At 44.0% G+C, this 23,807-nt stretch overlaps 1 protein-coding gene across 10 annotated transcripts in view; it reads left to right on the top strand.

Annotated features, from left to right (window-relative positions):
* The first annotated feature begins 1,082 nt into the window (after positions 1-1,082).
* The window catches only part of Shal (Potassium voltage-gated channel protein Shal), a 468,140-nt gene continuing 445,415 nt past the window's right edge, over positions 1,083-23,807 (top strand). For 3 of the 10 annotated variants that reach the window (XR_011714479.1, XR_011714477.1, XM_071676933.1), the window contains exon 1: positions 1,084-3,058. Coding sequence is in view for 8 of the 10 variants with exons in the window: in XM_071676933.1 (XP_071533034.1) it covers positions 1,944-3,058 (1,115 nt within the window). In the remaining 2 variants the exon portion in view is untranslated. Of the gene's footprint in view, positions 3,059-23,807 lie in introns of all 10 variants that reach the window. The other 7 variants (XM_071676946.1, XM_071676925.1, XM_071676892.1 and 4 more) reach the window with 7 other exon arrangements.

Genomic DNA, 23,807 nt, shown 5'->3' on the forward strand with positions numbered 1-23,807 from the left:
TATCACAGTTATCAGTAACGAGTGACCCTGCCCATGTTATCCACCCAGACCCTTGCACCTGTCTAGGACATGTCTCGCTCTTATTGCCTGAAAATACATTTGAAACTGGTGTGCATGTGTGTGTGTGTGTGTGTGTGTGTGTGAGTGTAACAGTCTGGTTGAGCCAGTTCCACCAACCTCTCTCAGACTCCGCACTCTCCTGATGAATATTAAGTTCTCAGGAGTTTTTTCTGGAGGAAATAAATGTAATAAAAGAAAGAAATTATATGTAAAGAAGTGTTGCCGGCGTCCGTGTAACGCATGGTAGGCCAAGTTTACTAATCTCCAGCCTGGCTCTGAGGGGTCGAGTGGACCATTACTTACTACTGCAGTGGAGCGCCGCGCCGGGCGGCTGGCTGGGTGTGGAGGGTCGGGCGGGATGGTGGCTGTGTGTGGAGGGTCGGCTGGGTGGATGAGTGTGGAGGGTCGGCTGGGTGGATGAGTGTGGAGGGTCGGCTGGGTGGATGAGTGTGTAGGGTCGGGCGGGCAGGCGGCTGGGTGTGGAGGGCTGGGCTGGCGGTTGGGTAGATGTGGAGGGTCGGGTGGCTGGGTGTGGAGGGTCGGTTGGGTGTGTGGGTGAGAATGGTGGGCTGGGGGACGCTGGGTGGTTCGCTCAGACGCACCACGTGCAGGAACCAGTCAAGAGAAGCGACTGGACCAGATGATGATGATGTGAGGCGCCCCGTGTTTGGATACAATACTAACACATCTATTCTCGTCTGGTGTCTTGTCAGGTGTGCCACCGACGGTACACATAACCCCTCCCCCCCCTCTTGTACCCCGCCCTACCTCCATAATTCACGAGAGCAGTACGCATGTAAATGATTTTACAAGAGCAGTACGCGGGTAAATCTTTAACTACCTGCTCTCAACCCCTTCGTGAGAGAAATGTCTGTGTATGTAAACGTAATGTACGTCAACGTGTTCATACATACATACATTCAAACGTGTATACAGGTAGTGAGTGTCTGGGGTGGAAGACTAGAAGCCTCTCCACCTGGCCAGAAGCAGATGAAATGAGTAATGGGAGAGAGAGAGAGAGAGAGAGAGAGAGAGAGAGAGAGGCGCGGTGCGGCGCGGCCCGCAGCAGGATGAACTGACAGTCTTGGTGATCTGCCGATGATCACACACACTCACTGCACGCTACTGCCCTCCGTCTACCAGCCTGATTATTCTCCTCATTCCCCCTCTCTGCCACCTCAGCATAACGCCTGGCAAACACACACACACGGTGTGTATCTAGCGTTGTCTACAACACATCTACGTTCATGACTAACGTAAATATCGCCAGTTTGTTGTCTTGGGCGAAAAGGTGACAGGTAGTGTTGAGACAAGGACAGCTTATTCACGCATATGTCGTCATGGATACGGGACACGCGCACTCATTCCTCTCCAGGCAACCACCCGAGCCTTGCCACAACCAAAGCCTCCTCACATCTAGGTTCGTGACCATGGTAAACTTGTTTATGTTTGGAGGAGATGTGTATGGTGGTGTGTAAAGAGGAGAGGAGGGATGTGTCCGGCTGGCGGAGCTGGGGAGTCAGGTGCCTGTGAAATAGCAGTGCGGTGGCTCTGTGCCGCTACCCTGGCGCTGTGAAGATCGATGCGCGCATGGCACTGGGGGTCTCGCTGCGCACACCCGCTCAGTAGTGGAGCAGCGGGCGCGGGAATCACCCTCCTCTGCCCTGCTTGCGATTTTCCCGGGTGTTATGCTGTGTGTTTCAAGTACAAAGTGACCAGTAGTGAGCAGTGGTACCGGTAGTGATCGTGGCACAAGGTAAACATGTACAAATAGGCGGGTATCGTAGGGCGGCATCCCCAGTGCCCGAGTGCGTGCGAGAGCTGTTTGAGTGTCGTGGCTCGCACCGGCGCTTGCCCCCACCAGCAACATTCCCCCGCACAGCATGGCCTCGGTGGCCGCTTGGTTGCCCTTCGCTCGAGCAGCTGCCATCGGATGGGTTCCCATCGCCAACAACCCATTGCCGGCGCCGCCCATCCCCAAGGATAAGCGGCGCCCGGATGATGAGAAGTTGCTGATCAATGTGTCGGGCCGGCGGTTCGAAACCTGGCGTAACACGCTCGAGAAGTATCCCGACACACTGCTGGGCTCAAACGAGAGAGAATTCTTCTACGATGAAGAAACAAAAGAGTACTTCTTTGACCGAGACCCTGATATATTTCGGCATATTCTCAACTACTACCGCACGGGGAAGCTCCACTACCCTAAGCATGAGTGCCTCACTAGCTACGATGAGGAGCTCGCCTTCTTTGGCATCATTCCCGATGTGATTGGTGACTGTTGTTACGAAGATTATCGTGACCGCAAACGTGAAAATGCCGAGCGCCTTTTGGACGACAAGCTCTCCGAGAGCGGAGAGCAAGACAAGTATGTTTACCGTACAATACGTGAGCGCATGTGGCGCGCATTTGAGAACCCTCATACGTCAACGGCGGCGTTAGTGTTTTATTACGTGACAGGATTCTTCATCGCCGTGTCGGTGATGGCCAATGTGGTAGAGACGGTGCCGTGTGGACGCCTACCTGGCAAGAAGGAGTCACAGCCTTGCGGGGAGCGCTACAAAATAATCTTCTTCTGTGGTGACACGGCGTGCGTCATGATCTTCACGGCGGAGTACTTGCTGCGAATGTTCGCTGCGCCTGACCGCTGTAAGTTTGTACGCTCTGTCATGTCCATCATCGACGTGGTGGCCATCCTGCCCTACTATATCGGGCTTGGCATCACCGACAACGACGACGTGTCAGGGGCCTTCGTTACCCTGCGAGTGTTCCGTGTGTTCAGGATCTTTAAGTTCTCCCGGCACTCGCAAGGACTGCGTATCCTGGGTTACACGCTCAAGTCCTGCGCCTCAGAACTTGGATTCCTTGTCTTCTCACTGGCCATGGCCATCATCATCTTCGCCACGGTCATGTTCTACGCAGAGAAGAACGTGGAGGACACCACCTTCACGTCAATCCCTTCAGCGTTTTGGTACACCATCGTCACCATGACGACGTTAGGGTGAGTGTCAAATGCCGTAACCCACCGGCCCTAGCCATCCTGGGCCTGTCTTTTAAACCCCTTCCTCTCTCTCTCTCTCTCTCTCTCTCTCTCTCTCATCCCCCTGCACCCACTTGTCCCACTCCTTGTCATTCATCCTCAACATGATGGGTTTACGGGTTTATTAAACTTCGATCCGTCCAACAGGCGACCCACACACCACAACACCCGTATTCTTTGATGTGATCATGAAGCTCCTCTAGCCTTGCTGCCAGAGGAGGGAGATCAGAAGGTCTTGCCTCGCTCGCTGCTGCTGCTGATGTCCTCATACGAATGGTTTCTCGCGACGGTGATCACTGTATTCAACACATGTGAAAGTTTGCACAAACAGACACGTTACACATGTGCCACTTACACAAAGCACTCGAATATACATATACGAAAACACAACACACACACTCTCGCACACGCTGACACCCATGCATCCACAAAACACTAACACACACAGCACAAAAACAGCCACGTATGTATACAATCATTTATACACAAACATCCACACACCAAAAATATACAACATAAAAAAGATCAGAATATATATATATATATATATATATATATATATATATATATATATATATATATATATATATATATATATATATATATATATATATATATACCTTGGTTGTGTATGCTTGCCAGGAGTCTACATAAGGTTAGGAAACTCACACAGCCGTCAGTGTTGATCAAGGTGATGAGGGAAGGGTGCATGGCATGGGCGTCCGTCGCGTCGCCCCCACGAAAACAAACACGACCTGTGGAGGAGGGAGGCTGGTGGACGCCTGATGTTAAAGGTCAGGAGGGAGGGAGGGAAGTGGCCCTCCCCTCACCTCCACCACTCGCCTCCGTCATGCTACACACTGCCTCTCTCTCATGAGACCAACACAGACATCCTTCATGAGGTTATACATCATGCAAGAGACATACGAAATGACGTCCTCACTCGGCCATGAGGGTGAATAAATGTGCAAGCAAACACACACACACACACACACACACACACACACCGAGGCAACGAGGATGACTTTAAAGCGGAAGACCAGGGTTCGATTCCTGGCGGAGCCTCGTAGTCCGGGGAGGGAAGGGCCTCTCCCCCCTACACCCCACGAGTGCAATATTCTCTCCCCTCCGCAGTACACAAATAGTAGCCATGATCATACGCATGCACGCAAGCGTAAAGATATACCCTTACGCACTCATATACACAGGTGCATTCATACACACACACACACACACACACACACACACATATATATATATATATATATATATATATATATATATATATATATATATATATATATTCAAACATACACACACATGCAGTACACAGACTTATGCACATACACATACGTATGCAGTCACACAAACACTTACATGCATACACATTCATATCCGTACACATGTACACACGTATGTGCACCGACCAATACAAACACAAACGGAAACATACACACATGCGTTCATTACACACACACACACACACACACACACACACACTAATGGAAAACTCCCTCTCCGTAAAACATATATAGATAGTTACGAATAGTTAATCAAACGAGCCTCCGTGGTGTAGTAGTTAGCGTTACTAATCATCATGAATCAGCACGGGGGTCCATATGGGCCTGAATCCTGAGAGCGGCAGTCGGCTCACACCCAGCCTAGGTGTTCGTCCCCTTATTGGGAACTAGGCTTAAGATGGTGTGTGTGTGTGTGTGTGTGTGTGTGTACATGAAAGTAAAGACATTGTACACATATACAAGGTGAAGAGATGGCGCAACATCAGTGTTAAAATCTCTTCCCACATCACATAAATAGTAATCACCCATAACACACGCGCACACACACACACACACCCACACACACACACACACACACACACACACACACCTATCTACGCTAAAACACACAAGCACAGAGAGAGAGAGAGAGAGAGAGAGAGAGAGAGAGAGAGAGAGAGAGATATTGTAACCAAGAAACTTGTTAAATGTAAAGAAGTATATTCCATAGCATAAAAGTAGTGAATGAAAGGAAAAAAAACAGAACGGTGAGATTGTGAACGTGCATAACATATAATTGCTTTAATGAAAGTCGTATGATAAAGAAAACATTCAAAGAAAATGGGGGTGCATGTGTTGTAAACCCCACTCCCCCACCCTCACTGAGCAGCACAGATGGGCAATCACACAGTGACCTAATCTTTACCTTTGGATTTCTGAAATAGACTAATGACGCAGATAGTGAAAAGTTCTTCGAGAGATGTAGGGATAAGGCAACTACAGGGCATAACATAAAACTAAAGAAGAGAATTTTTTGAAAATGATGTAAAGAAGTACTTCTATAGTATATGGGTGGTATATGAATGGAATAGAATGACTGAGGTACATGATTAATGTAGGCACCATACGTAAATTTGAGAAGCTGTGTGACAGTAGAGAATGTTCAAGAGATGGGGCCCCACGAGTGTGAAATTCTCTCCCAGAAAGAAGCAGTAGGTAACCACGCGATGGTCAGGGAGTGCTCAAATTCGAGGACGGGTTCATATGGAGTTCATAACTAGAAACAGACCAGAACCAAGACTTACAGATGAAAGTAATGGGAGGGAAGACGCTGACCTGAAGCACTTCGCTGGAAACATAGAGCGAAACGCCCAACTCCACAATCTGGGTACAGAGTTACATAAGACTATGGTCTGTTAGGAGGGAGTCAGAAGATAGGTATATGAGGGAGGCTAACAAATGGGGGAAAGATGAGTGCAGTAGCGATATATTTTGTCAAAGGTACAGAAGCTACAGCTAGCAGGTAAATGTTTGATACGTATGTGAGAGCAAACATGAGCAGAACAAAGACACTATACACGTACCATTATGGAAAACGAGAACCATCAGCTGTTTAAAAAAACGTATCAGCTGCAAATTGTTACTCAGAGAACGATATCTTAGATTACAGGACATGGAAATGCTGGGGGAATGGCGAAGGACACATAGGAGCAACTGCAGTTCTTGCTAAGGATCGCGCGGACCCCATCACAGTATCCTGACTGAAGTGTGACTACGGCAATAAATCACGAGGCGAGACGTAACCTCATGAAGGATTTAAACCCACAAAATACACATGTCCCACGTGTCTTTATGGAGTGATCTGAAGCCATTGATGTTCAGATTATCATAGATGCTATTTAGGGCATCATTAAGGGAGGGATCTGTAACAAGGGAGTAGAAGAGAATAAATGTCGGGTCCATAAGAGTGTTGCAGGTAGACTGCCTTATACTAGAGGCCATCATAACCAACATATGTAGTCTATAAATTCATGGAAAAGATTATTAGAAAATAACGTGATGACGTCCAGGAGGATCAAAAACCATAGGTAATACGGGTCCAAGGCGAGATCATATATTTCCAGTGTATTGAATTTAGATGCACGAGCCATGTGTTATCTTGAAAAGTGAGGTAAGTAAACTGTATGTTTTTACACCTCCAGACGGCATCTGGCACTGCGGCACACAAGACACTGGTAAAAGAAGCAGAAAAGACTTTCTAGCTGGAGGAGGAGGAGGAGGAGGATTCTTTGAGTGACTGAAGTTTGTCCAAGCGAGGAGGAAACAGGTGAATGTCAGAGGTGCTCTTCCAAGCTGGGTAGAAGTAACTGCCGGTGTACCATGGGCTTGGGTTCTGGCACCTTTGCTATCCATGTCAAAGACTTGCCAGGGGCGTCGAACTATGCTAAAGTATCTTTTCTATCTTTTTTGATTCTGCCAAGTTTCTAGGAGGAGTAAGGTGTATCCGCGGTTGCGACAACTTAGAAGGGAAATTGAGACATACTCCAGCATGGGTCATATACATGTATGATAGGATTCAGTCAGTAAATGTACAGTCCTGATGAGGGAGGACAGTTGTAGTTTATGACTTTCCACCTGCGAGAGGGGCTTGATTCATCTCAAGGAAACACAGTACAAGGGTTGTGGAGGTACGAATTCATGCTTTGGCTGTGGGTGTTGTCACCGTCAAGTACACGGACAAAGAGATGGCAACGGAAGACATCATACCACTCAGCAGGGTGGCGCTGCAGTCGGCTTTCTAGGTTCGCTGTCTGCATCACCCATGAGCCGACCTCTGTATACAGACTTCCACTCTCATATATACATTCTCAGTCCTTCTCACAGCCAACATCGTCTCAGCGGCTATCGAGTACTCTACTTATGTTAAAGTCAGATCAGAGGATTCATCGCCAATGTGATCATGAGGAAGCGGATAGAGAAGTCAGACAGCGAAAACACTGCACATATGCGAAGAGAGAAGAGCTGAGCTTCTTTGGAAAGAATGACAGCCTTATACTTTTGAATTTCTTGATAGCTTGAATGAAGATGATCCTGAATAGTTCCTTAAAATTTGGACGAACAGTTTAATGGAGCAGAGGGAAAGCTATGAAATACAAGGGCCAGGAAAGATTTAGAAAAAAGAAATACGTATGTAGAAACAGAACATTGTAGATGAAGACAAATCAGGAGAGGAAGACAGGAGACAGTATAGAGAAAAATGTGATTGTAATGAGCATATGTATGACGCATGTAGTAGATCATGACACACACACACACACACACACACACACACACACACACACACATGTGGACCTGTTGAGTATAGAACGTTTGCTGCTTAACATCACCAATGCAACGATATTCCTTGAGTGGGTTCTGTGAGAGGAAGGGAAGTCGTAAGCCCAGAGTGCGTCCCCAGAGGGCATTATACCAAGGATTCCCTGTGATAAAGAGATCATTATCAGCCGTTCAGACTAATGGAAGCAAAACAATAATGGTTTTTCTATACTGTGTGCACTATCGAGACAGCATCGGCTTCATGATATTCGATATCTGATGTACATAGAGTTTCGTGATATTCGATATTTGATATACACAGTCATATATAGTCAGTAAATTGATGATGAAGAACATGAGACAGATTCATCATTAAGACATTACCCCAGTTACGAAGTCTGAACAAGATCCATGGCTGATATGGACCGCCAGGGAGAAGATAGGCCAGCTGACTTAAAGCTAAGTTATCACTACTTCCATCATGTCATGGAAATTGATATCTGTCCCTAAACGTTATCCATAAAATTGCTTTTGCTTGTCTGCCTGTCTGTCTGTCTGTCTGTCTGTCTGTCTCTCTCTCTCTCTCTCTCTCTCTCTCTCTCTCTCTCTCTCTCTCTCTCTCTCTCTCTATGTATATACATATAAGGGCGCCTCTTTGGTGGCGAGTTCAGTATAGCTGGCTACTAAGCCACTGACCTGGGTTCCATACCTGGCAGTTCACGGCTCATCCAGCAGTTTATCGTGTCTCTTGCTGGTAGAAATAAGGGTATCAGCATGACAGCAGTTTGTAACTCGTATCTACCCAAGGTAGTTCATGTTCTCACTCGGATCTACCACCAGAGCCGTGTCATCTGGAAACAGCAGCTGACTCATCCTCCAGCCTCACTCCCATCATCATCATTATCAACATCATCAACAACAACAACATACTGTAGACATGTCCCTTACTCCTATACCCTCACATTCGCCTCCCTCACCCTTCCCCCCACAAACAGATTAAACGGCTGTGGCAACATCACAAACCCTTAACAGAAACTAACTGCTTCTAATACAGTAGTTTGCCTCCCACACCATATATTTGTAACACATTCCACAAAGCATCTCTCGTATTCTGAAGGCCTGTTGAAAGTTAAATGTCAGAGTGGCGGGTTCGAACGAGGTGGGATGTTGAGTGAGAGTCATGGCGAATGATATGATGAAAAGAAAGGAGACAGTGAAAGACTTACTGAAGATAACGTGCAGTAAAGTGGAAGGAATGGACGAAATTACAATTTCAAAAGGCAGGTTTGTTGTTGATTGGTTAGTCAAGCTATTTGACGTTTGTATGGCCTACGTTGAGGACATGTGGGCTGGCGATATGCATGCATAGTGAACTTGTATAGAGACAAAGGAGGACAAAAGTGAATGCTCGCATTATGGATGTATGAGTCTGCTTAGCATACCTGGTAAGGTGTACGGGAAATGGTGACCGAGAGGGTGGTGGCATTCACAGAGCATACGCTTCAGGAGGAGGAACACGCTTTCATGTGCGGTAGAGGGTGTGTGTGTGTGTGGACCAGGTGCTTGCTTTAAAGAATTTGTGTAAGAAATGGAGAATCGGAGCGAACCGAATGTGACATTTATGGTTCTGGAGGAAGTGTATGATATGGTTGACAGGGAGGCCTTGCGGAAGGTGCCTCGGGTATATGGCGCAAAGCGAATGTTAGTAAATATAGTGAAGAGTTTTTTATCGGGCTAGTAGGGCATGGGTGTGAATAAGAAGGAAGGAGGGTAAATATTTCTTCGTGAAGGTGGGTCTGCGTCAAGGGTGTGCGTTGTCCCTACGGTTGTTCAATCTGTCTGTGATCGGAATGATGAGGGAGGAGAATGCACAGGGACGGCTTGAGTGTATGGAGAGGACCTGGAGGAAGTGAACTGCTTCAGGTACGTGGCAGCAGATGGAACCATGGGGTATGAAATACGTCTTAGAGTGAAAACGGAGGGGGCTGGGGTACTAAGTTCCTAGGTGCATCAAGAAGCATGAGTACGGAGAGCTGTGTCTGTCGGGGTACAGAAGGTATAGCAATACCGACAGTGTTGTATGGAGGCGAGTCTTGGGCCTTGAACGCAAAAGAAAGGAGGAAGGTGAAGGTGTTAGAAATGAAATGATTGGCGACTATACGTCGTTTACGGCGGGCAGGCATGTCTTCAGTCATTTCAGTACAGTCATCCATCAGTCTTAGACCATTAAAGTACTTTATTCTCATCTTTCCCAAAACGTTTCTGGTGTAATTTCACGTTAGCTTCACCCGTTGTTGTACGCCTACATCTTTCGACTGTTCACTGTCTACGTCATCAATGTTTTAAAACTTAAAGGTAAGAATCAGGTCATCCCTCACCCTTCTCTCTTGCAAAGTAAGCAAGTTAAAGGTCTCTAGCCTTTCCCTGTAACTCAGCTCTCTTAATTGTGATATCTTTGTTGCTCTCCTCTGGACCTTCTCTATTAGCTTTATATCATTCTTTAGGTACGTTGACCAGACATAAGAAGCGTGCTCTAATGTTGGCCTTATGTAAGACGTGAACAGCTTGTTGACTCTTTTCTTGTCCACGAACTTAGATTTTTGTCTGAGATTTGCCAGCAGACAGTATGTTTCCTCAGCCATTCTCTTCAGGCAAGACTCTGGCGTCAGGTTAGGGACGATGTTCTTCTCATACACAGATTCCGGGAGTTTATATTCTGCTCAATGATAATCATAACGAGCCCTCCTCTCGTTGTGATCCATCCTCATGACTTGACGTTTACTCGGGTTGAACTTCATTAGTCGTGTATCAGACCAATTTAGGGGGGGTATGTCAAGGCCCATCCCCCCCCTTTTCACTTGTCACTTCCTTCATGACCTTTGCATCATCTTTAAAATATTCAGGAGGGCGTCATAAACCTACTGGTAAGTTATTCACGAGGATCAAAAAAGAGTAATGGTCACAAAACAGAGCCTTGTGGCACTCCAGTGTGAATGTGTGTGTGTGTGTGTGTGTGTGTGTGTGTAATGACGTAAACATAGGTCTAAGTATCCCAAATGCACTCAAGAACAAAAGCTGCAAAGAGATACTCAGCAACGTCCGGCAATTTATATACTCAGAACTCATGAGACTAAGATCACCTGGGTGACCTTACTTGACCTGACCTCTCAGCCAAGGGTCACATCGGTAAGATCCCTCAGACAAGTCGGGTCAATGACTGGCTTATCACATTTACAGTATCCACAACTCACAAATAACGTTTCCATCAATGGTACCAGAGTTAAAACACGACTCCACAACATTTCTCCACAGAACAGTTTGTATTCATAATGAGAAAACTCGTTAACCAACTTTGTACGGCAGTCTGACGTAGGTTTTTGCTAGCACTCGTATACTGAATGCTTGTGATGATATTTTTCTTTTATAAAGGAATATACTATATACTATCAGTCACATCCATAAGGCTATGTAGGGTCAGACTGTCTTTGAATTGTATTACTGTACGTGGAACTTATCTGGACATAAGTAAGACTTGGGACAAAAGCAATAAATGTTTCTGATGTGGTGAAATAAGGTCTGTTGTTTTTCATGTACTGTACGCATTTATTATACCTCTTTAGCGATAACATGACTTATTGCCTACGTCTGACATGATTTTCATTTTATGGTCCAAAAACCTTAGAGAGTTTCTTAACATCAGTATGGTGATTAGAATAAAATGAACGCTTGGATACTGAGAGTTTTTGGTACACTTTAGTTTTTGATTTGACCTGATGATTTATCTGATAATCATTTAAGGATAAGCTACTGATGTTCTCTTCGCCTCCACTGAACTTTACAGACTGGAACAAGTTACTCGAGCTTGTCAAGAACAAATCAGTATCTGAATGATTGCCAAAATAGAAAAGAATAAATCGTAATATACCTTCACAAGATTACATTATCTGGTTTTCTATTACTTAAGAGTCTGGTTTTAAAGTACTTTCACGAATAACTTTGCAAGTAAAAGAGATAAGACACTGTCTATAAGCATGCCAAAGCTCTGATTGAAGTAGTTACTGATAAAAGTGAATGACGAATGGTCTTACACACAGTGCAATCAATGTATACAATATTACTGCTAGGAATTATATCAATATTTGAGACATTGACATTTTGGAAGAAAATTCAACACGTCATTAGTAGAGACAGACTTAAAATGGAGACGAACTAGTGTACAGTCATAGTCTTCTTTAGGAACTTGGAGTTTGTTGGCCAGTTAGACGCTGTGAAGAACCAATGAAGCTAACACCGTACCAACCAGACACTGTACCAACCAGACACTGTACCAACCAGACACAGTACCAACCAGACATCGTACCAACCAGACATCGTACCAATCAGACATCGTACCAACCAGACATCGTACCAACCAGACACAGTACCAACCAGACACAGTACCAACCAGACACAGTACCAACCAGACACTGTACCAACCAGACACCGTACCAACCAGACACTGTACCAACCAGACACAGTGCCAACCAGACATCAGTACCGACCAGACACTGTACCAACCAGACATCGTACCAACCAGACATCGTACCAACCAGACACAGTACCAACCAGACATCGTGCCAACCAGACACAGTACCAACCAGACACTGTACCAACCAGACACAGTGCCAACCAGACACAGTACCGACCAGACACAGTGCCAACCAGACATCGTACCAACCAGACACAGTACCAACCAGACACTGTACCAACCAGACACAGTACCAACCAGACACTCTACCAACCAGACACAGAACCAACCAGACATCGTACCAACCAGACACAGTACCAACCAGGCATCGTACCAACAAGACACAGTACCAACCAGACATCATCGTATCAACCAGACACTGTACCAACCAGACACCGTACTAACCAGACACCGTACCAACCAGACTGCACCAACCAGACTTCACTAACCAAACACCGTACTAACCAGATACGGCACCACTTCAGACTGCACCAACCAGACACCGTACTAACCAGACACCGTACCAACCACACACTGTACCAACCAGACACCGTACTAACCAGACTGCACCAACCACACACTGTACCAACCAGACACCGTACTAACCAGACTGCACCAACCACACACTGTACCAACCAGACACCGTACTAACCAGACTGCACCAACCAGACACCGTACTAACAAGACACTGTACCATCCGAACTGTACCAACCAGACGCTGTACCAAACAGACTGCACCAATCAGACACCGTACCAACCAGACACTATACCAACCAGACACTGTACCAACCATACACTGTACCAACCAGACACCGTACCAACCAGACACTGTATCAACCATACACTGTACCAACCACACATTGTGCCAACCAGACATCGTACCAACCATACACTGTACCAACCATACACTGTACCATCCATACACTGTACTAACCATACACTGTACCAACCAGAAATAGTACCAACCATACACTGTACCAACCAGACACTGTACCAACCAGATATCGTACCAACCAGACAATGTACCAACCAGACAACGTACCAACCAGACAATGTACCAACCAGACATCGTACCAACCAGACATCGTACCAACCAGACAACGTACCAACCAGATACTGTACCAACCATTTTGATAGTTTACATATGTTGCTGATCCTGTTGAACTTATAATTGGTTTAATTGGATTACTGGTTTTATGCATTTTGACTAATCAATAGAAATAGGAAACTGTTGGTTTTTGAACACAGAATAGTTCAATGTGGTCATGTCTTCGTTTCAGGAATACTGAGAGATGCTTGTTGAACTCTTGGTCTCAATCTTATATGTTGGGTTAGAGTGGAGTTCTATGTACCTATCATGTTATTCACTACTTTTTTTTCACGAAAGTCATCATTATTCGTAATCACTAGATCATTAAAGCTTATCAACTTTGCAGATGATAAAGATTTATTTTATGCTGATCTTAAGATTCCATCGCTGGAGCAGAGAATATGTTATTAATCATACCACGTATATGATCGTTGTTATCCTTAATCTATTTCTTTTCATATGAAGCAGAGATTGTTGCACCAGATCCACTGAGGAACAGACGAGACACCACAGACCACAAGCTAAGGTATGGCCAGTGGATCTCATCCAATGCCCTGATCCAAGAGCTTAATGACATGATATGTAGGATCGACGTCCTTTGTCCAGCAGCTATATGCTATCAAGGTTCACAGTATCTGTTGATGGATGGTTTTTATTCTTGTTAATTCCTGGGACGTCAGTGTTTATGGGTTCAGACCCTTGGTTGTAGGGTGGACAGACGATCCCAGGACCTACCTACCATGGGCCAATAGGCCTCTTGCAGCGTCCTTACTTCACATGTTCTTATGTATGACCCCATTGATTACCTTAAGACACGATCCAACTGTGGCTTAAGCTCTGAGTTTTTCAATTGACCTCATCTTTGATCACTTCAGTATTTCAAGGGTCAACTTTTCGAGGTCAGCAAGCAGGTGGTTGTCTGCATTCATCAGCATTATGACCTGAGCAATTCCACGATCCGACGTAGCCTTTCAGGATGAGTGATAGATCGTATAGAATCCCCTTGTAAAAGGATATGATATTCTCTGTGTTTGTTCGACTGGGAAGCAGTCAGAAACACGTATTAGCCAACATAGATATAGGGAGCAGGGGGCTGGAAATCCTCCACTCCAATCTTCACTTTTCCAAGGGAGGATTTTCCCTCCAAAGTTCATCATTCCTCTGTTCTTAATGCTATCTTGCTAACGCGGGAAATGGCGACTATGTATGAATGAGATATAGTTTCAAAAAAGCGAATACCATAATAGTAGTGATCACTATACACACTGGAGAAACACCTCTTTCATTAGGAACACAGACTTGTGTCATGAAATGTAATGTTGTATTGCTCTGTATAACCTCAGGTACTCTCAGTAGAAGTGTTGTTATGATCTGTTTTGTGACATTAGATGTGAGAATCTGATCAATGTCCTTGATTTGCCAGAGGTAACTACCGACGTGACCCACGGCTAACAGGTCAGGTCAAGTAGGGTCATCAGGTAACCTCAGACCACCACCTCACCGTATATAAGGTAAAAGAGATATTGCTCTTTCATTATGAAAAAGAAAATGATAGCATACCTTCTGTATTCATATGACGAAAGACTGGATTTTGTAAGTTAACGAAGGATACGAATTAAGATAAGCTGAAATCTATGAAAGAAAATTGATTTTCCATGGGAGATTATGTTCACTTATAGGAAACTCCTGCGTCCATAGCCTTAGCTTTCCCTATACTACACAGACACGAAGCTGATTATGCTGAGTCTAAATTCTTAGTATGACTTATACTGATAATGCGACTGAGGCGCTGAATGTGTTTACCCCTGACTGTGGGAACAACTAATTCAATCGCTAGTCTTTTCCTTTTAAAAATGAGACCACAGAGTGTCCACTGACGCTCGTGTACAGTGTCCACAACAACCAGCATTACAACTGCTACATGCAAGGTTGTAAACTAATGCTGGGTAGAAAAAAAAAAGAGATTGATCATACATCAGTTGTGTTTGTAACTGGTTTTGATGAATCGCGAAAGTTCCAGGATATATGATTCTGCGAGACTGAACCAAATTATGGGAGTTCGAGTAAAACAACACCTCTGACCGTAATGTAATTCTCTTCTTGATGAAAAAAGCTAATGAGAGTGTGCGAACGACACCTTCTGCGTAATATAATGGGAAACCAGATTAACCTGAGCAAAGTTAATGCCTTCACTCGGTGAGAAAATGAGTTAATATCCTCGGTTATGGTAAATGTTCTGGTCATCAAAGTCGATATTAAGTTTGCACTTACATCTTGGTTGTACTTGAGACGTGTAGAAGACAAATCTCTCATCCATATCTAAGGAGCAAAGTAAACAGTTGGTCATCAAAGTCGATATTAAGTTTGCACTTACATCTTGGTTGTACTTGAGACGTGTAGAAGACAAGTCTCTCATCCATATCTAAGGAGCAAAGTAAACAGTTCTCGAAGTATGTGACAGCAACTCAGCTGGCAATACGAAAATAAACTCACGACGTGGAAAAGCACAACAGACTTCCATTTCTTGACATTAGCTCGGTCGAGAGAAAGAGAGTTTCACAACACCCCATGTACAGAATAATCATCATATCTACGTAAGTCTCACAACAAAATATATGATTAACTCGTACAACGTTATCTCTCTACATCATGCTGGTAGAGGAGGGCTTTCCTGGCCCTTCGTCTAACCAGCTTCCGTGGAGAGATGAGGGATTTCCACCTCCTTAGGAATCAGCCATAAACGTCTTCAGGGAGGAACAAGGATCGTGTGTCACCATAATGACCTACAGTGATATTCTGCTTTTTCCTCATCTTTTTCAATTTGTTTCATCTTGGAAAACAATTTTTTCCCATTCTCGTCCTTAATCCTTCTGTCTCCAAAACTTATTTATCCTTCGGGAACCTTGGATATTTCCAGAAAAATTTCATCTTGATTGGCTCACCGCTACGGGCATGGGAACCGGCCATACATTATGGTCTCGTAATACAAAGAAACTGATTCAGAAGATAGGCGCTATTGTCTTAGCGGTTGTCACTAGGTTGTAGACAGTAGACGCTTCAGGGAAGTGTTGAAGTGATGGCCGGAGCCATCTTACTCCCTCCGTGTTCAAACTGCTGATCTTACTCTGTCTTACGAAAGCAAAGGCACTTGGCTACAATTGATTATATTTGTAATGTAAACTATTTATCACTATAACCTGAGAATCGAACCACAGTCCATCTGTGTGATGACTAGGTATATATATATATATATATATATATATATATATATATATATATATATACTTGATTGCCGATTCCTGGGTTAGCGAGGTAGCGGCAGAAAGAGACGAAAAAAGGCCGCATTCGCTCACATCTATTCATGTGTCATGCACCGACACCACAGATCCTTATCCATAGCCAGAAAACACACCTTCCCATGGTTTATCCCGGACGCTTCACTTGCCCTGGTCCAATCCATTGACAGCATGCTGACCCTTGTATACCGCATAGTTCCAATTCACTCTATCCCGTGCACACCTTTCGCCCTCCTGCATCTTCAGGTACCGGTCGCCCCAAACATATTTCTCTCCGTCCTTCCATCTCCAATTTGGTCTCCCGCTTCTCCTTGTTCCCACCACATCTGACACATATATCCTCTTGGTCAACCATTCCTTACTCATTCTCTCCATATGTTCAAACCATCTCAGCACACACTCTTCAGCTTTCTCAACCACACTTTTTATTACCACACATCTCTCTTACCATTTCAATACTTACTCGATCAAGCCACCTCACACCACATATTGTCCTCAAACATTTCATTTCCAACACATCCACCTCCATCCGCACAGCCTTATCTACATCCCATGCTTCTCATCCACATAATGTTGTTAGGACTATCATACACATTAATCAGCGCTTCAAAATCTTCGCTCCCTTACACACCCTATGACTCACTTCCGCTTCCATAGTTCCATTCTCTGATATGTACACTCCCACGTATCTAAAACACTTCAGTACATCTGAATGTTTTCCATCCAAACTCACACCCCAGCTAACCTGTCCCTCAACGTTGCTAAACCTAATAACCTTTCTTTAATTCACATTGATTCTCAACCTTCTCTTCACACACTCTTCAAAATCTATTTACCAACCTCCGTAGTTTCTCACTTGCATCCACCACCAGTGATGTATCATCAGCAAACAACAACGGACATCCACAGACTGCATACTCGCCCCTCTCTCCAAGACTCCAGCATTTACCTCCCTCACCACCCCGTCCATAAACAAATTGAACAACCATAGTGACATCACGCACCCCTGCCGCAAAGCAACCTTCACTCGGAACCATTCACTCTCCTCTCTTCTTACTCGTGCACACGCCTTACACCCTTGATAAAATTTCTCGCTGCTTCTAGCAGCTTTCCTCCTACACCGCATATTCTTAAGATCGTCCACAAAGTATCTCTATCAACCTTATCATGTGCTTTCTCCAGATCCAAAAATACATACAGGTCCATCTGTTTCTCTAAGTATTTCTCTCACACGTTCCTTAAAGCAAACACCTGAGCCACACATCCTTTACAAGTTCTTAAACCACACTGCTCCTCCACAGTCTGATGCTTTGTATATGAATTCATCCTCTCAACAACTACCCTTCCATACAACTCACTAGGTATACTCAACAACACACACACACACACACACACACACACACACACACACACACACACACAGAAACAGAAACACACACACACAGAAACAGAAACACACACACACACACACACACACACACACACACACACACACACACATACACACATATAAATATATATATCATTCGTTTCCATAATCTTCAGTATCATTCCTTTTTCACTGCCTGAAAATCTCTTAGACTATCATTTCTTGCACACTTATTCATTCAAAGCCTGGCGTGGACGGGGCTGCTGTCGCAAACTGAAGCCTCCTCTGTCGTAAGCGGAGAAGAAAAAGGTGGATGAACTCTTGGCAGGGCGAGAGATGACTATGAAATGATATAAATTTAGATACGACGAAGGCAGCCATGTTTACCGTAATCTTCTGAAGGAACGTAAATTCGAACGGGAATTAGTAAGCGAAGTAATGAGAACAGGATGTTAAAAGTAATTGTAATTAATGGACTTATCTACAGGAAATAAATGATACAGGGAGAACACTACAGGATCGTTAATGAAATAAATGGAACCCTTGTTTAGGACGGCAAATCTCAGGCATCAACATTGGATTCAGAGTTTGTACATTATATGAAAAAAAATGTGAAACTATTTAACATATAATTTTCAGAGGATAATGTGACCGAGGACTGGCACCTGGCAAAGGTTACTCCAATATTCAAGAGAAATGAGAATTGTACAATAAATTTCCACCATGTTAGTCTCCACTCGCTGCTCGGGAAAATGATGCTGACTGTTCATTTTAGTCTCCACTCGCTTCCCGGGAAAATGATGCAAATCATTATTAGGAACAAATTTACAATTCTTCTTTTATTGGATGAACAAATTAATGACAGATAGTCACCGCGTCTTTCGTAGCAACACCTCCAGTCCTACAACGATATATGTTACAAATGAGAAACAAATAAAAGACTGATGGCTTTTCTTTATACACTCAAAAGGCCCTTTAATAAGACTCAATTGGGAGAGCATTTGAAATAAAAAGCTGAGGCCCTTGGTGTCGTTGTCTAGCGCAACCTCGCCTTGCAGGAGCCCCCTGGCAGGAAGGTCCTGGGTAAGACCAGGAGTGTCTGGAAGGGACTCCTGACGCAGTTATTGAAAATGAATGAATAAATCCTTGTCCGTCGCTCACAAGGAACAGTTTGCCGACACGGAGAGAGAAAAGTTGACGATCGTTGGGCAAAAAATTTGTTGTGTATCGTGTTCCACCCTCGAGTAACCCCGGGGTGTCTGCCAGTCCTCACGTCATCCCATGTAGCGAGAGCAGACAGACACTCAGTGCGTGTGTGTGCAACCTATCCCCTTGCCTTCCTACCGATGTTCATGATGAGAGAGAGAGAGAGAGAGAGAGAGAGAGAGAGAGAGAGAGAGAGAGAGAGAGAGAGAGAGAGAGAGAGAGAGAGAGAGAGAGAGATCGACGATTTAAAGTCGTCTCCTGACTTTCGCCTCCTGACCTCATCATCAAATAGTATCAAACGCCAGCAAGACACGAGAGGCGCGTGTGAGAGACTGCGGAGTGAAGTGTCAACAACAAAAGCCAGACTAAGGAATACATTACGTCTACAAATTCTGACAGGAGAACAACGTCGAATTACAGACTGTCAACATATGTGTATGTGTGCTGAAGATATGACTGACCCCAGGTACAGTGGTGTGTTGTATGATTTATATAAGACCCCAGGTACAGTGGTGTGTTGTATGATTTATATAAGACCCCAGGTACAGTGGTGTATTGTATGATTTATATAAGACCCCAGGTACAGTGCTGTGTTGTATGATTTATATAAGACCCCAGGTACAGTGCTGTGTTGTATGATTTATATAAGACCCCAAGTACAGTGCTGTGTTGTATGATTTATATAAGACCCCAGGTACAGTGCTGTGATGTATGATTCATATAAGACCCCAGGTACAGTGCTGTGATGTATGATTTATATAAGACCCCAGGTACATTGCTGTGTTGTATGATTCATATAAGACCCCAGGTACAGTGCTATGATGTATGATTTATATAAGACCCCAGGTACAGTGCTATGATGTATGATTTATATAAGACCCCAGGTACAGTGCTATGATGTATGATTTATATAAGACCCCAGGTACAGTGCTATGATGTATGATTTATATAAGACCCCAGGCACAGTGCTATGATGTATGATTTATATAAGACCCCAGGTGCAGTGCTCTGATGTATGATTTATATAAGACCCCAGGTGCAGTGCTCTGATGTATGATTTATATAAGACCCCAGGCACAGTGCTATGATGTATAATCTATATATGAGACCAAACTCAGTTCTCTGCTGCATGACTTGTACAAAATAAGACTCTAGACTCAAGTAATCTGGTGTATAATTTACATACGATAAGGTTCCTGGAACAGGGCGTTGATGTGTTATTTATAACACCGGATGTATATATATACACACACACACAGCTGATGCCCTGTCTCCTCAGTCTTTTACCTAAAACTCAATTTTACCTTTCCTGTTCCTAAAGTCATGTTTTCAGAATGCTCCGACGGATGTAGAGGGGGAGTTATGCCCCCCCATCCCAACATTCTCCCCCCTTATCTCATGTGAGCCTGGCAGTTATGGAGATCTTGCAAATATAGTTACACGAAGGCATATACAACATCGGTGTGTCGATGGGTAATGGAGTGTGAACGCACCGGGTCATAGATGTCACATGTGAGTTATAGCTGACACGGGTGCGAGATGAACTCCTCCAGTGTCAAGCAATATAGAAAGAAAAAAGACATAAGGATGTTTTGAATATCTTCCTTGAGTTTGAGTCGAATATTTCTGCCTCAGATGCTGATGTTCCTGTGTGCGTCGCCCTCTGGAGATTATATAAACTTACTGCTTGAGTCTCCAGTGTGCATAGGTTATTAGCATTCGGTTTGATCAATGCTTGGACGTCGTTTCCGAATCTTTGATCATTTTTAGTGTCTCATTTATAGTATATCCTTCCCATACTATGTGTCAGTCTCATTATGTCACTGCTAGAATGTCTCTCCCATGATATTCATCAACCGATTATGTCACTGCCATGATATCACTGCTGTACGATGTATATGACATCACTGCTGTACGATGTATATGACATCACTGCTGTACGATGTATATGATATCACTGCTGTACGATGTATATGACATCACTGCTGTACGATGTATAGAATGACAGATATCTGTCCATCTTGCATGAGACAGTTGGGCTGCAGTTATTCAACAATGAAGTACTCTCCTCCTGTACTACAGCTAACTCTGTAGTCCCCTATATGTACTGTCAGACTGCATTCGCTTCTGTACAGCTACAATGTAGTCCCTGGCTACATGTAATGTCTGATAGTAGTCCCTCCTGTACCAGTACTATGTACTCCCCTACATATCATCCTCCGCTGTTGCTATGTAGTCCCTCGCTGTATGTAATATCCGAATGTCTTCCTTCCATCCGTAATTTCGAACTCCTCCTCAACCAACGAAAACTTTTCACGTTCTTCTGCAACAGTTGCATGGCTGTTGCCAGCCTCTTCCCCAAATTGAAATAAACTCGATTCGTTCCAGCTTTCACCTCTTAAGCGAATCATTCCTTCATTTTTTTTTTCCTTTGCAGACGCGTATGAGCGTTGGTTCAGACTCTCCCTCCTTATAATTGTGGAGACGTTTCAGGCAAATCCTTGAACATAATCGAAAAAGCTCATCTCATAAGTGTACGTGAAGTGAAGCATTTGTTCTCAGTATTGCTCTGGGGAAATATGGTAGACCAGGACGATGATATATGGTGCCCATGGCTACCATTGTCTGAACCCAGCCACTGCCATTCTTCGTCGTACCTGACACACGAAGAAAGAATAATAAGTACAGACATACTTGAAGACAGACAGACAGACACAAAAGCCTTCACACACACACACACACACACACACACACACACACACACACTGGGAGGAAGTTAAGGAGACCAAATGTTTGCTGGCAAATAATAGAATTGCAATCAAGTCAATGGATAAAGAAATACTTATCAAGCTGTTCACATCGTACGTGAGATCAAGAATAGAACAAGCTTCTCAGGTTTGGTCACCACACCTGAACAGACACAAGAGAGGTATTAGTAAACACCCAGAGAAGGAAAAGAAAGATAGCTCCAGAGTTTGGGAAGCCGAGTTAGAGTCTAAAGAGAACTTCTCTCTATAACATGTACAACCGTCATAACCACCACCACAACAACAGGTACAACTGACCTAAGCAACACCATAACATGCACAAGGGACATGTCACACCATAACAACTTGCCCAGGTGACATGAACACCAACACAACAACAACATTCACGAGTGACATGAACATCTAGAAGACCACGTACAACTATCATGAGACATGTATACAACCTCCCTCGGCAACAGAAGTGATCGTAAAACCACAAGGAGGAAAATATACATATATATATATTCTCGAGTTGTCTGGTTTATTTCCTGCTGGAGCGTCTCAAAGTTTGTGGGACAAGTGCAAACTTATCGATATGTGGGCAGTTTTCTACCTTCCTCCGCCCGCCCGAGACGGAGGGGCGACAACACAAGTTTTAAGGTGTAAAAGTTTTATCTTTTTTCTTTTTTTTACGTATATATGGTCCAAGATTCTCGGTTGTAAACTGACTTTGGTGGGCAGAGAGTTTCTCTACGTGTGTGTGTGTGTGTGTGTGTGTGTGTGTGTGAGGATATTCCCTCTAAGGCCCAGTCCTCTGTTCTTGACGCTACCTCGCTAACCTGGGAATTGGCGAATATGTATAAAAGAGTATATATTCCTACTAATCCAGGGGGAAATATAACACGATAAGTTCCCAAGTGCACTTTCGTGTGATGCACGAAAGTGCACTTGGGAGCTTATCGTGTTTCATTTCCCTATGGATTAGCAGGAATTTACTAGATCACTCGCTCAATTGTGATCTTTTCCAATATACATATATATATATATATATATATATATATATATATCTTTTCTTTTTCTTTCATACTACTCGCCACTTCCCGCATCAGCGAGGTAGCGTTGAGAACAGAGGACTGGGCCCTTGAGGGAATATCCTCACCTGGGCCCCTTCTCTGTTCCCCTTCTCTTTTGGAAAATTTAAAAAAAAGTGAGAGGGGAGGATTTCCAGCCCCCCGCTCCCTTCCCTTTTAGTCGCCTTCTACGACACGCAGGGAATACGTGGGAAGTATTCTTTCTACCCTATCCCCAGGGATAATATATATATATATATATATATATATATATATATATATATATATATATATATATATATATATATATATATATATATATATATATATATATATATATTCCTATGAGTCCACGGGGAAATTGAAACACGAAAAGTTCCAAGTGCACTTTCGTGTAATAATCACATCATCAAAGGAGACACAAGAGAGAAATATAACAGTCAGTTGATATACATCGAAGAGACGAAGCTAGGACGCCATTTGGTAAACATGTGATTGTCCAAAACATACGTGGACTCATAGGAATATCTTGATCACGCGCAAAATTGTAATCCTTCCCAATATATATATATATATATTTTTTTTTTTTTGCTTTGTCGCTGTCTCTCGCGTTTGCGAGGTAGCGCAAGGAAACAGACGAAAGAAATGGCCCAACCCACCCCCATACACATGTATATACATACGTCCACACACGCAAATATACATACCTACACAGCTTTCCATGGTTATATCCTCTTGGTCAATCTTTCCTCACTCATTCTCTCCATGTGCCCAAACCATTTCAAAACACCCTCTTCTGCTCTCTCAACCACGCTCTTTTTATTTCCACA

This window comes from Panulirus ornatus, chromosome 2 (assembly GCF_036320965.1).
Source record: "Panulirus ornatus isolate Po-2019 chromosome 2, ASM3632096v1, whole genome shotgun sequence".
In the NCBI taxonomy this organism is placed as follows: domain Eukaryota; kingdom Metazoa; phylum Arthropoda; class Malacostraca; order Decapoda; family Palinuridae; genus Panulirus; species Panulirus ornatus.